Source organism: Mya arenaria, chromosome 5 (genome assembly GCF_026914265.1).
Source record: "Mya arenaria isolate MELC-2E11 chromosome 5, ASM2691426v1".
NCBI classification, from domain to species: Eukaryota; Metazoa; Mollusca; class Bivalvia; order Myida; family Myidae; genus Mya; species Mya arenaria.
In genome coordinates, this window is record NC_069126.1 from 10108544 (window position 1) to 10130576 (window position 22033).

The 22033-nt window shown below is 39.1% G+C and overlaps 2 protein-coding genes across 2 annotated transcripts in view; one reads left to right on the forward strand and one right to left on the reverse strand.

Annotated features, from left to right (window-relative positions):
- LOC128234150 (sodium/potassium-transporting ATPase subunit alpha-like) overlaps positions 1–5596 on the forward strand; it is a 33653-nt gene extending 28057 nt beyond the window's left edge. Inside the window, exons 14-19 of the mRNA XM_052948188.1 lie at positions 213–430; positions 648–999; positions 1111–1285; positions 2014–2144; positions 2870–2971; positions 4511–5596. Of these exons, the coding sequence (XP_052804148.1) occupies positions 213–430; positions 648–999; positions 1111–1285; positions 2014–2144; positions 2870–2971; positions 4511–4631 (1099 nt within the window). The 3' untranslated portion in view covers positions 4632–5596. The remainder of the gene's footprint in view (positions 1–212; positions 431–647; positions 1000–1110; positions 1286–2013; positions 2145–2869; positions 2972–4510) is intronic.
- A 1068-nt stretch (positions 5597–6664) lies between these two features.
- On the reverse strand, positions 6665–21168 carry LOC128235389 (beta-mannosidase-like). The gene is made up of 13 exons (XM_052950202.1): positions 21068–21168; positions 20094–20265; positions 14031–14197; positions 13458–13595; positions 12705–12784; positions 12307–12497; positions 11538–11717; positions 10767–10864; positions 9690–9837; positions 9142–9355; positions 8452–8599; positions 7534–7722; positions 6665–7005 (listed from the first exon to the last, which is right to left on the reverse strand). Exons 1-13 carry the CDS (start codon positions 21161–21163, stop codon positions 6763–6765), a joined length of 2064 nt encoding a protein of 687 aa, XP_052806162.1. The 5' UTR covers positions 21164–21168; the 3' UTR covers positions 6665–6762.
- Between the last annotated feature and the right edge of the window lie 865 nt (positions 21169–22033).

Genomic DNA, 22033 nt, shown 5'->3' on the forward strand with positions numbered 1-22033 from the left:
AACGTTGAGGGTTTTCGAGTATCTGGTGCTCGAGAAACTGTTCATATAGTTCATATAATTCAAAAGGTGATATATTACCTGGTATAATTTCACGTAATGAAAATATCAGTGTTTCTAGGTCTAATGATTTCCTCGAACTTTCCGAAGTAGTTCAAGCATTGATGTTCTCTCAAATTCATATAAGATTTTATCGCCCTCTTCTATATTTTCAGTGAAGCTAAAGCTTGCGTAGTACATGGAAGCGATCTTAAAAATATGACGCCATTTCAAATAGACGAGATTTTGAACAACCATGCAGAGATTGTATTTGCCCGCACTTCACCGCAGCAAAAGTTAATCATCGTAGAGGGGTGCCAAAGGCAGGGACAGATTGTGGCTGTTACTGGCGATGGTGTCAACGACTCTCCTGCTCTCAAGAAAGCTGACATCGGTACATAACATATTCATTAATAAATGGTATCATGGGCCATTGGAATTTCTAGGTGTCATCTTTATAATAATGTTTTTATAATACTTTTTGTAGAAGTAAAGCAATTATGTGAATGTCGACTCTTTCATTAAATTATAAGAAAAGCATCATGAAGACGTATGTTTTTGCTTATTCACTAACTGTTAAACTGGTATTTCTTAGTTTGATTCCTTTTTAGGTGTTGCTATGGGTATTGCTGGTAGTGACGTGAGCAAACAGGCCGCTGACATGATCTTGCTTGACGACAACTTTGCCTCCATTGTTACTGGTGTAGAGGAGGGCCGTCTTATCTTTGACAATTTGAAGAAGTCCATTGCCTACACCCTGACCTCCAACATTCCAGAAATCTCACCATTCTTGCTCTTCATTCTTATGGACATTCCACTGCCCCTGGGAACTATCACCATTCTCTGTATCGACCTGGGAACTGATATGTTACCAGCTATCTCTCTAGCTTACGAACACGCTGAAAACGACATCATGAAGCGTATGCCCCGTGACCCACTCCACGACAAGCTTGTAAATGAAAGGTGTGTTAACACTCTCTTGGGATCTTGGTTGTACCGGTATTGTTCCTCTCATTTCCCAGTTCTATTTAGTATATAATTCATCCCTTCTATTATGAAATCTTACCCTTTTAGATTGATCAGTATGGCGTACGGACAGATCGGTATGATCCAGGCCTCCGCTGGTTTCTTCACATACTTTGTAATCATGGGAGAGAGCGGGTTCTGGGCCTCCAAGCTGCTGGGTCTCCGTGAACAGTGGGACTCGCGTGGTGTCAACGATGTGCAGGACTCTTACGGACAAGAATGGGTATGTCTAAAGCTCTTGCAAACAAGCATTTATCAATTCTCAATGGCCAGTTCTCTATGGTTCAACCCTTTATTTATTTATAATGGGAGAGAGTGGTTTCTGGGTTTCCAAATTTATAAACGATGGAATTTAACTGAATGGGAAACCATTGACATCTGATGCTCCTCAATTCCGTTCAATTTCCAAGGGCATTTGATGTTCTAAATCGCACGCACAAGTAGCCAATTATACAGCTACAATGACACCTGGTGGTCTTCGCATGAAGTTAATCGCTAATGTGCAACGATCATTACTGCAAACGATCATTGACAAGTAATCTAAGGACAAGTAAACGGTTCATTACTCAGTCCAAATGGCAACCGATTGTCCAAAAGTTCTGAAGTAGCTTATTTAATTAAGCCAAATTATTACTTAATCTTGTTTTTATTACATAACAATTAGTTTATATCGTGATTATCGTGAAGATTATTTCCTTTTTAAGTTAAAGAAATCTTATAGATGTAAATATTGGACAAATTAAACCAAAACAAAATAAGTCAGCTTAGCTGAATCCTGTTATAAAGGTCTGAATATTTTCCGATTGTAATATCTACTTGACTTGTCCCTGTACTTTCCACTGCATGTTTAATGTGTTGTTGGTCAAAACAGATTGTTGGTTACTTATACTGCACATGGATCGCTTTACCGGAATTTACTTATTGTCTGTATGATTTGCTTTTGTTTTTCAGACCTATGCACAGAGAAAGAGACTTGAATACACATGTCACTCAGCATTTTTTGTGGCCATTGTTGTTGTGCAGTGGGCGGACTTGATCATTTGCAAAACACGAAAGTTGTCTCTTTTCCAGCAGGGAATGAAGTAAGTTATTCTAAAGTAAATATATGGTGCTACTTGAGCTTTTTGAATTTGAAATATTCCAAAATAATGTTATGGTATGTATATCAAATTATGTAGACACAACTGTTTATGGTTTACCTTTTTGCTATTACTATATGTATGATATTTTATTCCATGAATTTGATCACGGGCTCCTTCACAGATTGAATTATAGCAAACTGATTTTTTTAAGCTGTTGAAATGGAGATATTTGACTTACTTTCATGAAGAAAGACCAAACAGCAACTGCCAATTCCTCATATGAACATGAACAAAATGTAGGAAATGCAGACGTAAAATAATTCAATTTCCTGTAGTGTTACTTACGCTTTTCTGCTGCTGTGCCATTTTTCAATAAGTATTTACAATTTGAAATTGTGTAGATGTTGAAGCATTTTGTTAACATTTCACACGAAATAAGAAATATCGATGTCCGACTCTGCATACCGTGATGCTCTTCAGACAAGGTCAAGGTAAATGACCTGGGGTCAGTACTTGCACTAATTGACACAATGGCTTTATTCAGTGTATTGAAATTTCGATATGAGACATCAACCATTCCATTTGATAGCGTATTCTTATGGAGGACAACAGATTGACATCAATCTTGCGTTTATTTCCGTAGCAAGCTATTTGATAGGGAGAAAACTAATAAACGGATTCTGTCGCGTATAATAACGGTCTGATTGTTTTCTCTTTTATTTAAGAAATCACCATTTGACATTTGGTCTGTTCTTTGAGACTGCACTGGCTGCTTTTCTGACATATTGCCCAGGTCTGGAGAAGGGATTACGAATGCAGAACTTAAGGTGAGTATTCTTAAGACAATCAAGCTCAAATGTAGCTATAAACCTATATTAAGACTTTTGATCGATCAGTACTAAAGTTGAAAAGAAAATTATGGTGGCACAGTACTGCCGTAAGATATCACGATCACGTCTGCGAATAGTTTTGTGTTTACCACTAACTTTTCGCGATAATTATCTAGCTAGCAAGTTAATATTCGCGCAACCTTTTCGGTTAGATAAATATAAGACTAAAAACAGGCCCTAAAAGCACCCAGAACTGCCACCTGTTACCTTTTCATGCTGTACAACACAAACAGGTTCTCTAGTTATGGTTTGCGAACTCCACTTTAAAAATAACTTAATAACTGGTTAACTAGATAAATGCATTTATGGCTTCTAGCAGTTACTGGTTACCTAATTATGATTTGCTAATTTCACCTACTAACATAATAACTGTTAATAAGATAAGAATCGTGTTATTACTAACTAAATAAAATTCGCAAAACATGAGTAGATAAAAATACATATTAATCTATTTATAGATATCTGGTAACTGGATTGTTTTCAAAACTTGGCATTTCTGGAAATTTTATACTACCTAGAGTCATGAAACCCTAGGATAATTTTACTGGGTGATGAAGTTGTGCACCTAGGGTTTAGTTTCCTGCTGCACTTAAAAATCAGAGTTATGGCCCTTGAATAAACGAAAATTTGCATTTCTGGATTTGTGTCATCAACACTCCATACCTAGTTCACAGAGTCAACACAGACCTTAGCGGAATGCTATTTAGGTGATGAAGGTGTGCACCTGGGATTTAGGTGATGAAGGTGTGCACCTGGGATTTAGGTGATGAAGGTGTACACCTGGGATTTAGGTGATGAAGGTGTACACCTGGGATTTAGGTGATGAAGGTGTGCACCTGGGATTTAGGTGATGAAGGTGTGCACCTGGGATTTAGGTGATGAAGGTGTGCACCTGGGATTTAGGTGATGAAGGTGTGCACCTGGGATTTAGGTGATGAAGGTGTGCACCTGGGATTTAGGTGATGAAGGTGTACACCTGGGATTTAGGTGATGAAGGTGTGCACCTGGGATTTAGGTGATGAAGGTGTACACCTGGGATTTAGGTGATGAAGGTGTGCACCTGGGATTTAGGTGATGAAGGTGTGCACCTGGGATTTAGGTGTTGAAGGTGTGCACCTGAGATTTAGTTTCCCACTGCTCTTAGTTTGTGGAACTCATAATTTTGATGCAAATTTATGGAAAAGGAAGACAATAATGGCCCTTGCTTTTGTAACAAACGCGGCATAAGGGGGCTTCTGTGTCCTATGGACACATTTCTAGTATTATAGACTTGTTCTTGAAAGTAAGAAGTAAAAAATAACAGCAAACGAGTATTTCATAATCAATATAATCATTTATATCCAGGAATATAAAAAATAACATCGTCTGCAGTTGGTATCTGAATTGGAAATCGTCTGGTGTTTGAACTTTGATATATTGTTTGGTGCTACGATGCAGCAATATCGTGTTGTTGAAAAATACGCCTCTATTTTTCAGAGCCGAGTGGTGGTTTCCAGCTATCCCGTTCAGTCTGACAATATTTGTTTACGATGAATGTAGGAAGCTGATTTTACGCCGAATGCCAGGCGGATGGGTGGAGAGGGAGACATATTATTGATGAACAAACTCTATGTAAATCACACGTCAACGGTGAACGTTTGTTTAATGTTGTCTTCGCAACTAGGATAAATGTTTTCGCCTTCTCTTAGCTGATTAGTCTCGATTTGTGACACAGACGTCGATGAAAAGGCCTCGAAGCCTTCAGCGTCATATTTGACAGTCTAGTTCTATTATTAGTCTTGTTGTTGTTAATGTTGTTGTTGATGTTTTTGTTTGACTCTGCGTCGATAGAAGTGGACCAACGCGTCTTTAATAAATGTTTGCATATTTTCGATACTTTGTAGGTTTGTAAAAGTTCGGGCATCTGATACATTCGCAACAACTCCCGTACATGAAAAAAAATTGTATTGTGAGATTTTAATTGAAGTTTAACTTTTGCGCATCAATAACTTGTTAGAATGGTGACATTTTGCTAAAAGGACACATTTGTCTGCACTCACGAGGTCTTCCCAATACGTTAATGAAGCAACTCGGTGCTCTAACGCAGTGTGTGGTTATTAGGATGTTATACAGTATTGATCGTTCTAAGGGTAAAGTTTTAATTATTATCGGCAATAACATTAGTGTTATTTGATTAACCCCAAGGGCCAGTGCAATATATACAATTTAAAAATTATTAATTGACACACACACACACACGCACACCCCCACACACACCTCGTCTGATTAATGTCAATATTCTTGGTATTTAAACCATTTATCATCCGATTTCACATTGTCATAGAATGTTATGTTAAATAGACTTAATTGACTTTAGTGTACTGTAGTGAATGCATATCGATAAGACTGAGGGCAACTAATACACGTTTGCCAAACGTTCCGATGTTCATCTTTGTTATTAGTGAATGTTTTTATACTGAATTGTTGAGTTTATTTTAGACTGATTGTTATACATATTTCTGAAGTATTGCGTCCCTTTCTTTCTTTACGGCTTTTGTAGCGAAATAAATTATATTTAGAAAAGAATCATTGTTTTCGTGCGTATATTATGTAACACCGTGTCTCAATATCACGAAAATATTCAAGCCATTTTTCAAACTGAAGCTCAACTCATTTTCCGACATTAAATCATGGCATAATTCAATATTACTTATGTTTTACTATTTTAAAGAGGGCATTCTCTTATGCAATATGTTGATAACCACCATTGCTCAATAGTCTTAAGAATATTATTTCTAAAGCAAAACATATACTTGGGTAAAACATAATAAATCAGAAGGTTGCTAACAAGAAAGGACAGGGTGCAGCACCCTTATATCTATTTAGCTAATACCCTAGCAGAACGTTGCTAACAAGAAAGGACAGGGTGCAGCACCCTTATATCTATTTAGCTAATACCCTAGCAGAAGGGTGCTTACAAGAAAGGACAGGGTGCAGCACCCTTATATCTATTTAGCTAATACACTAGCAGAACGTTGCTAACAAGAAAGGACAGGGTGCAGCACCCTTATATCTATTTAGATAATACCCTAGCAGAAGGGTGCTACCATGAGAAGACAGGGTGCAGCACCCTTCCATCTATTTTCCTAATGCCCTAGCAGAAGGGTGCAACAAGAAAGGAAGATGGGCAACTCCCTTCCATGACTTGAGCTAATTCCATAGACAAAGCTAGTATATGTACAAGTTGTAGACTAAAATTGTATTTATGTATGAAAACATTGCCTCTGTGATCTACTGGTGAATACATGCCATGCTCTATGTGGTTCCATACAGTCTCTGTGAAGTAAAACAATCGCATTAGTTCCATCTATCTTAATAGAGAGCCCGGGCACGGATATATCAACTTGATATTGTGATGGAAGACTGAGACAGTTGAAGAATGGCAGTAGAAACATTTATTGACGAAGCAATATAGAGATTCATAATATTACTATTTAATCAGAGAGATCATTCTCTATATGGACGGTATTTCGGGTTATGATGTTGTAAGCACTAAATCGTGGACATTGATCATGTCAGAATATTTCCTATAAAAAACAATTCCCAAGAAAGCCAGATATGTTTCAACGATTTATTAACAGTTCTCCCATTTTTACGCTGTAAAAAACAGCAAACAATTATTAAATGAATAGGATTTTTGGCGTACGTCCCAATAAAACAGTTTTATTTCTGTAACGCGCGTGCAAATATTAGCCCTCGTAAATATCGGTGAGTGATTTGATCGTCAGAGACGACTGTAATTTCTGTGAACTAACGTTTTCCCAAGCATAAAATTTCACAGTTTTCGATCTGTCGCAAAGCAGAAAACCGTTATCTGAGAATCTCCCCTTAATTCCGGTAGCCTCGATCCAGACAAATACGGCTACAGCTGAGGTTGATATATGGACGTCGAATACAAGAGCGTCGCCATCGACCGGTGAAATACCAGTGACCTGGGGGAACAATAGGAGGAACGGTTTGTATGAAAGAATTATGTCGTTAAAAAGGGGAGTTGGCTTTGCTCATTACTCATTACTTGATTGAACAAAGGCATTAGAGTAGAAGAAGCGATATAATCCAATATATGAGCATATTTGATAAAGACAAGTTGACAGCTATTACTTCCCAACAATAATCGGAGACAACATGACAACTAAATGCAAGTTTGATGAAGTATATCAGCTAGCTACAATAAAATAAATATTATGAGTTATGCTATAGCCAGGGTTGTTGACCTTATATAATATGGGCCGTCTAACCCTACCAATTCCCTTCGAAGAAGTAAGATTTTTTCCTCTAAAACTTAATTACCCTCCAGGATTCTTTTTTAACTAAAACGCCGCGAATTCCCCTTCTCTAAATTCCCACGCTCCTTCTAATTTTAGATAAAAGCCCTGACAGCAAAAGCAATATAGACGTTATAGAAAAAATCCAAAAAATAAAGGCATTGTGTTAAAAAAGTATGATTGATTTACCACTACCTTGAGATCCGGGTGGCGTTGTAGCCCTATGGCTGTTTTTAACACGGACAACGGTAACCACGACACGGGTCCTTCGCTCGGATCTCCAAGATGGAAATACACAAAGCAGTGGTCTTCCGTCTTACATTGGCCTTTCTCGACCAGTCCCTGTATTCGTGTCTCTAGAACCATTTCCGATGATTTGACAACCTAGAGTGTTCGGCACGCAATCAGCAAAGGTTAAGTGCAGGAATATGGTATGCATAATCTATAATGGCAAGATCAGGGTAAATTAAAAACAGAAACATTGTTTCAGTAACACTTAAATAACCGATTGTTTGTGTTTATCATAAGACTTGAAATTATAAAAAAAAAAAAAAAAAAAATGAAGTTTTTTCAGAAAACCGCGCACGATATTCGAACGTTAAGTCATTTCGGAAATGACGTCGTTGTGTTCCAGCACTGTGCGCTCTGGCTTTTGTTTTTGAACTGAGAACGGGCTAAAATTTCAAAACAGTGTCAAATATCAATTGTTACGTCACTGTTTTAAGCAGAGAAAAATCATTTTTATTTCATTGATAAATCTCTACTAGTCATAATTGTGTATATGCATTGCATTGTAACATGTATTATGGGCTGGAGGCCTTTTATTGAATAAACTTTCGTTCGTTCGTTATATGTAGTGAACTTTTGGAAAAAAATCCATTCAATTATAAAGTATATGCTTTCCGTTGATTTATAGAGATTTATCAGTAAAATAAAAAGTATATTTTACCGTATACATACAATTTGGCGCGGCACTCAGTGAAATAAATTACGATCTTACACTGAAAGAAACAATTATTTTCTTTATCTTAATAGAAATGAAGCAATCAATGATTAACATACATTTGAAATTTAAAACAAGTATTCTTTCGGGGAAAAATAACGGCAACCTACGTGAAATGGGATTTCTTCGGTGTATCGTGGCTCTAAACTGTCCCATGAATAAATCCGCATGTACAAGTTTCCCTCGAGGAGAGACAATATTTCTGATGGTTTCTTTAATTGTCCTTTAAGACGCTTTAATGCGTCGTTTGTCCAAGACCTAGAGGAAAGTACAGATTCAATTACCGTACGAGAAAATATGGCATCTTATTATAAAGTTACAGTTGATATGCGGATAACTTTCTGAACAACATATTGCATAGTTGTAGGACTAGAACATGGCATTTAACAAAACTTATCTAGACGTTATGCATCAGTCAATTTTAACCAAGCTCCTCCCCACTCCAGGTCCGGGGTTTACCGGGGATAGCGGGGAATTCGGCCGTGTTTTTACCTTTCAGGTGGGCCCACCTTGCCGTGTAAATGCGTTGGTTTTGTTTTCGCGCCAAAACTAGCGGGGATGGGCTTTACCAAGACTGTCCCGGGGGTGCGGAGTCATTTTGCGGGGATTTTACCAGAGCTTGTCTACGTAGATCGGGTGTTTTACCCGGGATTGGCTAGACCGAAAGTCAAAGTCCCCCCCCCCTTATTCCCGGACCTGATAGGCCTCGGTTACCATTGAATGGTGCATTAACTACTCAATGAAGTATCAAATTGAGTCACATTTGAATTACATCTGGTGAACATGACCTATCCACTAACCAAAGTGAAAACAAACTAAAAGGCCTCTCATCCTCCATAACCTCGGGCTTTAGATTGAGTTCGATGTCCAGCGGGTTTGAGTGGTCAAATGTGGGAAGCTCGTCCAACACTAGGTGGACCTTCAGTGCATAGCCTTCGATATAAGGGGAGATCAGTATAGGCGCGAAGAATTTCCTCGCGAAGTAGTGCAACACCTTCCATTTGCCGCCATATTCTGAAATGTCAGCTTATTCTTAGGTTAAATTGATTGCTATGGAAGCGCTTGGTCATAGTTGCCATTATTCTTGGAAACAAATTTGCCCACAGCAGCATTCATGCTATTGGTGGATGCGAGGTTAAAATAATTTTAAAAAGAAATGAATTCAAATTAAATGAATACCATTTGATCTAGCAATTTCGCCAATCGTGTATGTCTTAGTACAAGGAAGAAGAATCGCTCGGATGATATATTAAAAGAAAAATGATAATGAAAAAGGGGCTTATAATCACCTAGGTAAGTGCACGCTGTGCCCTTTAGTTATAGTATTTCAGTCATAAATATATATTACCTATGGACGCCCACGAAGGAGCTGGCCAGATGTCTGCAAACATCCAGTAAAGGGCGCCCATCGTGTTCCCTTCCCCGCGGCTGTTCAAGGCGCTCTGCCATCGCCGGTAGTGTTCCGTCTCGGTGCGCATGCCCACTGCCTGCATTATCTGAAGGTAGTGAATAATTTGTTTATTTAATACGTAAACTTCAAAAGAAATTTCAAATTAATGTTAAACTTCTTTAATCGTGGCTCCCAGTTGTCGTGATTTCAAACAGTCGAAAGTATGAGACTCAAAAAAGCATTTTTATGCAGGAACATACAATCAAACAACTGGTGTTTGCTTTAAGCCAGTTAAACCCGAACGCAAAAGGCAGGATTACAAGTATTTTCCGTGGCCGAGAGTGTAAGATTATTTCAGATCCGGATAGAAAAATCCAACCAACATTAGTAACTTGTTTCACAGGCAACGTAAAATAAATAAGTTCAATTAGACTAAAAGAAATAAGAAGTGGCGCGTTTATTCACGTGACTCATCTTACATAAGGGTGTAAGACGGATACACACGTCCGGTATACAGGAAGGGTTCGTCTCAACAATTGCAGAGTGTGTTTTTTCGGAAACGAGGTTTATCGAGTTTGCACAGAACACCCTGCGCGAGGGTTGGAATGAAGTATGAACTGTCTTAGACGAGCGGCCATGGTAGATGCTTTTTCTCCCACCTCAGTCAAACAAAATATAGAACTCTTTTATACGTAGTAAAAAAAATACGGATACTTTTGCTGTGGGCAAGATGAGGATTCGCAGCATGTCAAAATATTTGGATATACTTATCTGGGGTGAGAGAAAAGGTAAGCCTGTGACTGTCTCGCAAGTGTGAGGACGAGTTCTTATAAAGTAGTTCAAACCCCCCAGCGATCTCCTTCTTCGCTGACCGTTCAAAGGCGGTAAACCCGACATTTATAACTAAATATATTTGTATGCGTGTCTTTGAAAGTTGAGTGTCTCTTGTTCAGTGCCTATTACGTCATGGACCTTGAAGCAGGGCCTTCGTTCAATTACAACTTGTATTCAAATTCTACAACATGTCAAAACTACCTGAGTGCAATAAATAGTATCCTCAAACTGTTTTCTCCGATCGGTAGAATTCGGCAACAGCATGTACATACCAGTCAGATTGGTCATCTCACGGTTACCTTAAACATAAACATCTTTTTAATTCAATTGGAACACCTCGGTCATTTTCCATCGACATTTACCTCGGATGTATATGGACGGTTTGCAATGTCAGATTCATTTACATTTAACTACGCTACAAGTAGATCGCGTAGTGATTTCAATATAGCAGAAAGACTTAAAGACTTTTATCTTGGGAATTTAAATTATTTATACAATAATTCACTTCACTGGCAAATTTCAATGACCTTAGTAATACAAAATACACGTTTAGACACCTACAACCAGTTATCAGTTTCAACAATATACGAACTACTTTTTATGATGTACCGGCACACATCTGAGGTTGTTTTCGATGGAAAAGGCCGATGTTTTCCGATTGCCTTTTAACCGTAATTACCATCGCTGATTCGACTTGCAGTGCATCTTGCAGTGTATACTAGTACATTATTTACAAGTGTTGGTCAAGTCTCGTGTTCTGCATTGTAAATCAAAACTTTAAACTTGCGTGCATATTGATCTCCGTAGACAATGAGTCCAATAAAATAGAACTGAAAGCAATAAATCTTATATTGTCTTTGTTCTATATGGCGGTAGGGAATATATTTGTTATCGTTCCTTTTAATAACGATAGAATGAAACCAGTCGGATCAAAATATTTTATGGCCTAAAATGGAATCTATAATAGATCACCCCCGTAATGGTGCTGCCGGTACGTGTTCAACTCAGAGTCGTAATACAAATCCTGCTCCTCATAGACGGGCCTCAAACTCTCCATGCTGGGAAATGACTGGAGGCCATATTCGGAGGCCATGCGGGGTATCCGATATGTGCTGTCTTTAAAAAACGGTCGACTGTACTGGTAGTCGTGTACTGGAAATATATAGCTACATTTATGCAGTGTGATTACTTGATGTTATCCTAATCTAACGCTCAATTCTGGGTATACGACCATGCTGATTACTCGATATGTAGGACGTGAAAGAAAATTATGAAAATGTGATGCCAATTCCGCCATTCACGAACGGCATTGGCGTAGCTCCACGTAGACTCTTTATACCATGACCTGCACATGGTTTTTTAAATATTGTATTTTAAAGGGTTAAGGTTCCAAAATTATAATTTAAAAAGTAAAAAAATGCATTTAAGCCGAAAGGGTAGAGGCGAAGAACATAAACCAGTCGTTCTTTTGTTTAACTTTTCTTGTATTCTACGTCAAAGGAGAAAGCGCTCCTAAGCGCATATTGCATAAAACAAATTCGCGGTGGAGCATGCCCCCAAGACACACTCATGAACAAGCATAAGTGTTAACATGCTGGGTTATTACTGAAATCGTGTTATTGTGCAATTGTTGTGAAAATAGTTTATATAGTGTTGTTGTATTTTCAAAACCATTATACCCTTGGTGTGGAATATTGAAGGAGAAACCTAGTTGAACACAAAACAGCAGTTGCGTACTTACTATCCCCAAACATTGTGCCACCTGGATTGCCTTTTGAGATTCCCCCGTCCGCCTCGCTCTGTTTTCCGTTACTAGGGCTGGAGAGCATAAAGGGCCGGTAGGGGTCTTCCGCGCGCGTGATCCTTCCAACCGTGTCTACGTATAACTTCCGGTAGTCCGCCATATAGTGTTCATCACGATACACGCCCCACCTTAAGTTTTCAAGGTATAAAATATAAATTACATACGTGAAAATTGCATGTATGTGTTTATTAAACGTTTGAAAATGCCTTCATGAAGGGACTTTAAATTGCGTTCATATTATGTTTTTAACAAAAGCCTTAAGCTGAACAAAATATGTGTTTTTCTTCAGTTATAAGCTAAATGATTTATTTATATTTTTTCTTGCTTCCACTGACCAGCCACCCGTAAGTGCCACCTCATTTTCGTTGTTTCCGCTCCACGCCAGCAGGGACGGGTGGCTCTTCAGGCGACGTACCTTCAACAGTTTTTAATGGGCGAATTGAGAGCAAACATATTTAACGGAAACATCAAATAAATGGCAATTGATCATACAATCTTGTGTCTGATAAATCTTCTATTCCCCGTAAATGCGTACAAAATAATACTACAATTAGAGATCTGTGTGCATAGGTTATCTAGCTTGCTGGCATTGACCATTAAGCGAAACGTTTAACCGTTAGACAGTTTGTAACCGATCTCGAGTGCAAACATTTTTGTCTGAAAATATTTCAAAATTGTTTGCCCAACTGGACGACACAAACATTTTCGCCGCTTTTTAACTCCGGTGTTCGACCTTCAACCAACGACAATGTTAAAACATGAGTTACATCTCGACGAAGAGTGGCATTCGACCGGGGAAGCTATGTCATGCATTCAGTACGTTACCCCGTAACCATAACTCTAACGTAAACGTAGGAAAACCAACATGCTTCTGATCATTTGATCAAATAGTTTCAATTTCATTTCGTACGATTTTAGAGACACGCGGCAGACAAGTAAATATCTCCCGGCCTATGATCCTAATTTATGACATTGACATTGAAATCTCGAAGCTACTGTAAGAGGTGGATCAGCTTCGCGTATGGCCATTAAGTCAACGTATTTTGAATCGTTCGTTGTGGAATCATTTGCACATGAAACGGACATACCTGGTAAGTGATTTCCTGTGTTACTGACGCCATGAAGGGCGCGTCCACAGGGTATAGGGCGCATGCAAACATGAAGTCCTGCCATATTAGAATGCCAAGTTCGTCTGCAAGATTGTAGAAATCATCACTCTCGTAGATCTAAAATGTGAATAATTCGTCAATGCCATAGTTATGGGCAACGTTGGTATATCAACAATTAGATCATACAGCGTAGATATAAAATAAAGCAATTTAATGAGTAAAAATAAAATCAGAAGGTGAACGTCCGCTTCTGGTAAGGGAGGTTCCTTGTTCGATTCCAAGTACCACCGCGTCTTATCACACACTAGATATTTACATAACCAGTAACTCACTCTCTATTCCCCTTGAGTTATACCATACACACGATATTTACATAACCAGTAATTAACTCACTCGCCATAACCCTTGAGTTCTGGATAACAGTAACGACACAATACACGGCTAATCCTGTAAATCCGCCTCCTGAAAACTTGAGATTTATGCGACAATAGTCCATATACAGCGCTGTTTGCACGCTTAAACATGTGACTATGTAACTATGTATATGCTCACCCCACCGCCCCAGACTCTCATAGCGTTCATGTTGGCGTCTGCTGCTGACGTCATATAATTACGTAGTCTGTCAGGTGTCACACGCTCGGGGAAACTGTCCGCTGGGACCCAGTTGGAGCCTTTCAGGAAAATTGGCTGGTCGTTCACCCGAAAGTAGAACGTCAGACCTGAAAGATATACTGAGGTGAGCACTCCACAATAACTAACCTTTCATGCACTCGTCAATTATTGACCGTGCCAAGACAGCTACATGCAGTTACACCACTCATCAATTACTGACCATAACAATGCGGGTGCATCACTCTTCAATTACTTACCGTGTCAATGTAGTTACACCACTCTTCATTTACTCACCGTGTCAATGCGGGAACACCACTCTCCAGTTACTGACCGTGTTAATGCGGTTAAACAACTCTTCAATTACTGACCGTGACAATGTAGTTACACCGCTCTTCATTTACTGACCGTGTCAATGCGGTAACACCACTCTTAAGTAAGTGACCGTGTCAATGCGGATACACCACTCTTCAGTTAGTAACCATGTCAATGCGGTATCACTACTGCTAAGTAAATGACCATGTCAATGCGGGTACACCACTCTTCAATTACTTACCATGTCAATGCGGGTACACCACTCTTCAATTACTGACCATGTCAATGCGGATACACCACTCTTAAGTTAAAGACCATGTCAATGCGGGTACACCACTCTTCAATTACAGACCATGTCAATGCGGGTACACCACTCTTCAATTACTGACCGTGTCAATGCGGGTACACCACTCTTCAATTACAGATCATGTCAATGCGGGAACACCACTCTTCAATTACCGACCATGTCAATGCGGGTACACCACTCTTCAATTAATGACCGTGTCAGTGGGTAACACCACTCTTAAGTTACTGACCATGTCAATGCGGGTACACCACTATTCAATTACTGACCGTGTCAATGGGTAACACCACTCTTAAGTTACTGACCGTGTAAATGCGGTTACACCACTCTTTAGAAACTGAGCGTGTCAATGCGGTTACACCACTATTCAATTACTAAACGAGTCGAAGCGAATACACTACTTTTCAATTACTGACCTTGGCAATGCGGTTACAACGCTCTTCAATTACTGACCGTGTCAATGCGGTTACACCACTATTCAATTACTAAACGAGTCGAAGCGAATACACTACTTTTCAATTACTGACCTTGGCAATGCGATTACAACGCTCTTCAATTACTGACTGTGTCAATGCGGTTATTCTACTCTTCAATAACTAACCGTGTCAATGCGGTTATACTACTCTTCAATAACTGACCGTGTCAATGCGGTTACACCGCTTTTCAATTACTGATTGTGTCAAGGCAGTAACACCGCTCTTCAATTACTGATTGTGTCAAGGCAGTTACACCACTCTTCAATTACTGATTGTGTCAAGGCAGTTATACCACTCTTCAATTACTGACCGTTTCAGTGCGGTTATACCACTCTTTAATTACTGACCGTGTCAATGCGGTTATACCGCTCTTCGATTACCGATTGTGTCAATGCAGCTGCACCATTCTTTAATTACTTACCGTGTCAATGCGGGTGCACCATTCTTTAGTTAGTAACCATGTCAATTGGTATCACCACTCTTAAGATACCGACGTTTAAATGCGGGTACACCACTCTTTAGAAACTGAGCGAGTCAATGCGGTTACACCATTATTCAATTACTAAACGGGTCAAAGCGAATACACTACTTTTCAATTACTGACCGTGTCAATGCGGTTACACCGCTCTTCAATTATTGAATGTGTCAAGGCAGTTACCCCGCTCTTCAATTACTGACCGTGTCAGTGCGGTTACATCGCTCTTTAATTACTGACCGTGTCAATGCAGTTGCATTGGTCTTAAATTACTGACCGTGTCAATGCGGTTACACCACTCTTCTATTACTGATTGTGTCAATGCGGTTACACCCCTCTTCAATAACTGACCGTGTCAATGCAGTTGCATCGGTCTTAAATTACTGACCGTGCCAATGCGGTTACACCGTTCTTCAATTACTGACCGTGTCAATGCATTTGCATCGGTCTTAAATTACTAACCGTGTCAATGCGGTTACACCGCTCTCCAATTACTGACCATGTCAATGCGGTCACATCGGTCTTAAATTACTGACCGTGTCAATGCGGTTTCACCGCTCTTCAATTACTGATTGTGTCAATGCAGTTTCACCGCTCTTCAATTACTGACCGTGTCAATGCGGTTATACCGTAATTACTGACCGTGTCAATGCGGTTACACCGCTCTTCTATTACTGTGTCAATGCAGTCACACCACTCTTCAATTACTGTCCGTGTCAAGGAGGTTACACCACTCTTCAATAACTGACCGTGTCAATGGGGTTACACCGCTCTTTAATTATTGACCGTGTCAATGTGGAAACACCGCTCTTCTATTTCTGACCGTGTAAATCGCTCTTCAATTACTGATTGTGGAAATGCAGTTACACCACTCTTTAATTACTGACCATGTCTCTGTAGTTGCACAACTCTTTAATTACTGACCGTGCCAATGTAAGTACAAAACTCTTAAATTAATAACCGTGTCAATGTAGTTTCACCACTCTTCAATAACTGACCGTGTCAATGTAGTTACATCACTCTTCAATTACTGGCCGTGTCAATATAGTTACACCACTCTCCAATTACTGACCGTTCCAATGCGTTTACACCGCTCTTTAGAAACTGAGCGAGTCAATGCGGTTACATCGCTCTTCAATTACTGATCGTGCCAAGGCACACCACTCGAAATGCTTCATTTAAAATAGGCTTATCCGCTTTCGTTAAAAACGTTTTATGTCAGTGTAAATTGGGTTTATCTGTATTAGCGAAACACGAACTATGTCAGGGTGAAATAGGCTTATACGTTATCGTGAATGTCAGTGTAAATTGGGTTTATCTGTATTCGCGAAACACGAACTATGTCAGGGTGAAATAGGCTTATACGTTATCGTGAATGGTTTCGTGAAACAGGAAATATGTCAGTGAAATATAGGCTTAACAGTTTAAAATTATGACCACGAATTATGTCAGTGTAAATAGGCTTATCCGTTATCGTGAAACACAAATTATGTCAGTGTAAATAGGCTTATCCGTTATCATGAATCACGAATTATGTCAGTGTAAATAGGATAATCAGTTATCGTGAAACACGAATTATGTCAGTGTGAAATAGGGTAATCCGTTATCGTGAAACACGAATTATGTCAGTCACGAATTATGCCAGTGTAAAATAGGCTTATCAGTTATCGTGAAACACGAATTATACCGGTTGAAAATAGGCTTATCCGTTATCGTGAAACACGAATTATGTCAGTGTAAAATAGGCTTATCCGTTATCGTGAAACACGAATTATACCGGTGGAAAATAGACTTATCCGTTATCGTGAAACACGAATTATGTCAGTGTAAAATAGGCTTATCCGTTATCGTGAAACACGAATTATGTCAGTGTAAAATAGGCTCATCCGTTATCGTGAAACACGAATTATGTCAATGTAAAATAGGCCTATCCGTTATCGTGAAACACGAATTATGTCAGTGTAAAATAGGCTTATCCATTATCGTGAAACACGAATTATGTCAGTGTAAAATAGGCTTATCCGTTATCGTGAAACACGAATTATGTCAGTGTAAAATAGGCCTATCCGTTATCGTGAAACACGAATTATGTCAGTGTAAAATAGGCCTATCCATTATCGTGAAACACGAATTATGTCAGTGTAAAATAGGCTTATCCGTTATCGTGAAACACGAATTATGTCAGTGTAAAATACGCTTATCCGTTATCGTGAAACACGAATTATGTCAGTGTAAATACGCTTATCCGTTATCGTGAAACACGAATTATGTCAATGTAAAATAGGCTTATCCATTATCGTGAAACACGAATTATGTCAGTGTAAAATAGGCTTATCCGTTATCGTGAAACACGAATTATGTCAGTGTAAAATAGGCCTATCCGTTATCGTGAAACACGAATTATGTCAGTGTAAAATAGGCTTATCCGTTATCGTGAAACACGAATTATGTCAGTGTAAAATAGGCTTATCCGTTATCGTGAAACACGAATTATGTCAGTGTAAAATAGGCCTATCCGTTATCGTGAAACACGAATTATGTCGGTGTAAAATAGGCTTATCCGTTATCGTGAAACACGAATTATGTCGGTGTAAAATAGGCTCATCCGTTATCGTGAAACACGAATTATGTCAGTGTAAAATAGGCTTATCCGTTATCGTGAAACACGAATTATGTCAGTGTAAAATAGGCTTATCCGTTATCGTGAAACACGAATTATGTCGGTGTAAAATAGGCTCATCCGTTATCGTGAAACACGAATTATGTCAGTGTAAAATAGGCTTATCCGTTATCGTGAAACACGAATTATGTCAGTGTAAAATAGGCTTATCCGTTATCGTGAAACACGAATTATGTCAGTGTAAATACGCTTATCCGTTATCGTGAAACACGAATTATGTCAATGTAAAATAGGCTTATCCATTATCGTGAAACACGAATTATGTCAGTGTAAAATAGGCTTATCCGTTATCGTGAAACACGAATTATATCAGTGTAAAATAGGCCTATCCGTTATCGTGAAACACGAATTATGTCGGTGTAAAATAGGCTCATCCGTTATCGTGAAACACGAATTATGTCAGTGTAAAATAGGCTTATCCGTTATCGTGAAACACGAATTATGTCGGTGTAAAATAGGCTCATCCGTTATCGTGAAACACGAATTATGTCAGTGTAAAATAGGCTTATCCGTTATCGTGAAACACGAATTATGTCAGTGTAAAATAGGCCTATCCGTTATCGTGAAACACGAATTATGTCAGTGTAAAATAGGCTTATCCGTTATCGTGAAACACGAATTATGTCAGTGTAAAATAGGCCTATCCGTTATCGTGAAACACGAATTATGTCAGTGTAAATAGGCTTATCCATTATCGTGAAACACGAATTATGTCAGTGTAAAATAGGCTTATCCGTTATCGTGAAACACGAATTATGTCAGTGTAAATAGGCTTATCCATTATCGTGAAACACGAATTATGTCAGTGTAAAATAGGCTTATCCGTTATCGTGAAACACGAATTATGTCAGTGTAAAATAGGCCTATCCGTTATCGTGAAACACGAATTATGTCAGTGTAAAATAGGCTTATCCGTTATCGTGAAACACGAATTATGTCAGTGTAAAATAGGCTAATCCGTTATCGTGAAACACGAATTATGTCAGTGTAAAATAGGCTTATCCGTTATCGTGAAACACGAATTATGTCAGTGTAAATACGCTTATCCGTTATCGTGAAACACGAATTATGTCAATGTAAAATAGGCTTATCCGTTATCGTGAAACACGAATTATGTCAATGTAAAATAGGTTAATCCGTTATCGTGAAACACGAATTATGTCGGTGGAAAATATGCTTATCCGTTATTGTGAATCACGAATTATACTGGTGAAAAATAGACTTATCCGTTATCGTGAAACACGAATTATACCGGTGGAAAATAGGCTAATCTGTTATCGTGAAACACGAATTATGTCAGTGTAAAATAGGCTCATCCGTTATCGTGAAACACGAATTATGTCAGTGTAAAATAGACTAATCCGTTATCGTGAAACACGAATTGTGTCAGTGTAAATTAGCCTATCCGTGATCGTGACACACGAATTATGTCAGTGTAAAATAGGCTAATCCGTTATCGAGAAACACGAATTATGTCAGTGTAAATTAGCCTATCCGTTATCGTGAAACACGAATTATGTCAGTGTAAAATAGGCCTATCCGTTATCGTGAAACACGAATTATGTCAGTGTAAATTAGCCTATCCGTTATCGTGAAACACGAATTATGTCAGTGTAAATTAGCCTATCCGTTATCGTGAAACACGAATTATGTCGGTGTAAAATAGGCTTATCCGTTATCGTGAAACGCGAATTATATCAGTGGAAAATACGCTTATTCGCGATCCTGAAACGCTTCTGTATTATTAAATCATTACCATTATTTGGGTGCATGTCTTTTATGGGATCCTGCACCAGCTGCACAGACCGGAAGCCAAACCTAACTGACTTCCTTGAAACCAGCTCCCCGCGGCCGTCCTCCAAAGTGGCCGTCAGGTTGTACAGGAGCTGTCCGCCATAGCCCCGCGGCCACCAGGTGCTCACCTGGTTCTGAAAGCAGTGAAAGGGGTATCTCGGTGAGGAAGTGGTATGGATGTTGGCCATTCGCCGAAGAGATTGTGCTTCCGTGGGACACGGTCCCTTAGCCTCTCAATATGAACATCAGAGTGCTGGCTACGACCAACGAAAGACATTCATATCAAGGTTCTGTCTTCACAATTTATTTAAAAATATAATAATAAGTATAAGCTTGAATCAAGGAACGGTTGGGGTAGGAGACAGAATGAACTTTATCAAACCAAGGCCCGGTGTCACAGGTTGGTTTAAAAGGATCTTCCATGGCCGAGAGTGTAAGATAGGTTCATCCCAACCCGCGCGCAGGTATTCTGCGGAAACTCGGTAAACCTCGTTTACACTCTCGACCGTGGAAGATTATAAGTATCTCCCAGTATTGACCAGTATTTTCAATTAAGCAACTACGTCTCAAGACATCATGCGATAATACGTTTGAAAAATTATAAAATTAAATGCTAAAACACTACAATTAATCAATACTATTAATATTTATTTTACGAATTACTTTTACTAATCCGAGGCTCGTCTAATGACGGAGATTCTCGAATTGTTACGATTGGTTCGTTAACATGCGCCAAGGTATAGCACTGCCACACTTGACCCCCCGTTTAACGATTAATTTTAATTGGTGAGGCGGGGGGGGGGGCGAACATGCAACCCCTGAGATGTCAGTAAACCTTTCTTGCCGGTAGATCAAAGGATACATCACGATTACCGAAACCTTGTCTCTTTTTGTGTGAGTTTAATTTGGATAAAAACTTGACCAGTGTCGTCATACCTTGGAGACAGTGAAATTTAGGAGGATTTTCTCAATATTGGTTCCCTGTATGAGACTGTGCCAGGAGAGCCGGGTATCACTCAACGTCACCGTCATCGTGCCGGATATATCAACGTCACGTGCACATCGCGTGAAAACTGTCACGTGCAATTCCCATATCCTTTCGCCATCCGTTTGAGCTTTAGAAATAAAAAAAATACTGTGCATATGTACATATGTTCATACACTCGAAAAAATAGCAATAATTGCTGATTCATGTAATGCATGCTAGTAAAAGAAATTGTGATTTTTTATTTGTTTACAGTCCGAACGGCTGAACCTAGTTAGAACTTATAGTTCAGTTTTAGTTTTGCTATAAAATTGTGCATTGTTTTAGAATGCATGCACGTTATTTTCTTATATACTGACATCAAAAGTTTATTTGGACAATTTAAGGGAAATGGAGGATCAACAATAATAGCGAAATCATGTTCCATTACCCTTGACGGTATCCACGGTGACGTCTGTTATCCGTATACTGCCAAATGCCGCGATATAGATGTCCTTCCTGGGGAAATATAGCCGAGCAGTTGCACGTTGAGTCAGATAACTTTCAATATAAATTAATTCAAAAAATCGAAAATTGAGTTTAACGACTGATAAACTATTTATGACTGCAGTATGCATTTGAAACACAGTGCTAGTTATGGGAGCTATGTGAAAAATCGTTGATGAAAGCCATTGATTCGGGATCGATTCACGGTCCTGCGTTTCCGGTCCTTAATGATTGATGCGCCTTTCAAGTTATCAGTCATACCTTTCCCTCAGACGAAGGCAAACTAACCCTCCTCCTCTACCTTTGCAATACCGACACAAATGTGTTAAATATCAGGCCTACCAGATGCCCGTGGTGACAAATGCGGGTCCCCAGTCCCAGCTGAAAGCGCATTGCATCTTCCGGACCATATTGCCATGGCATTCCCCATG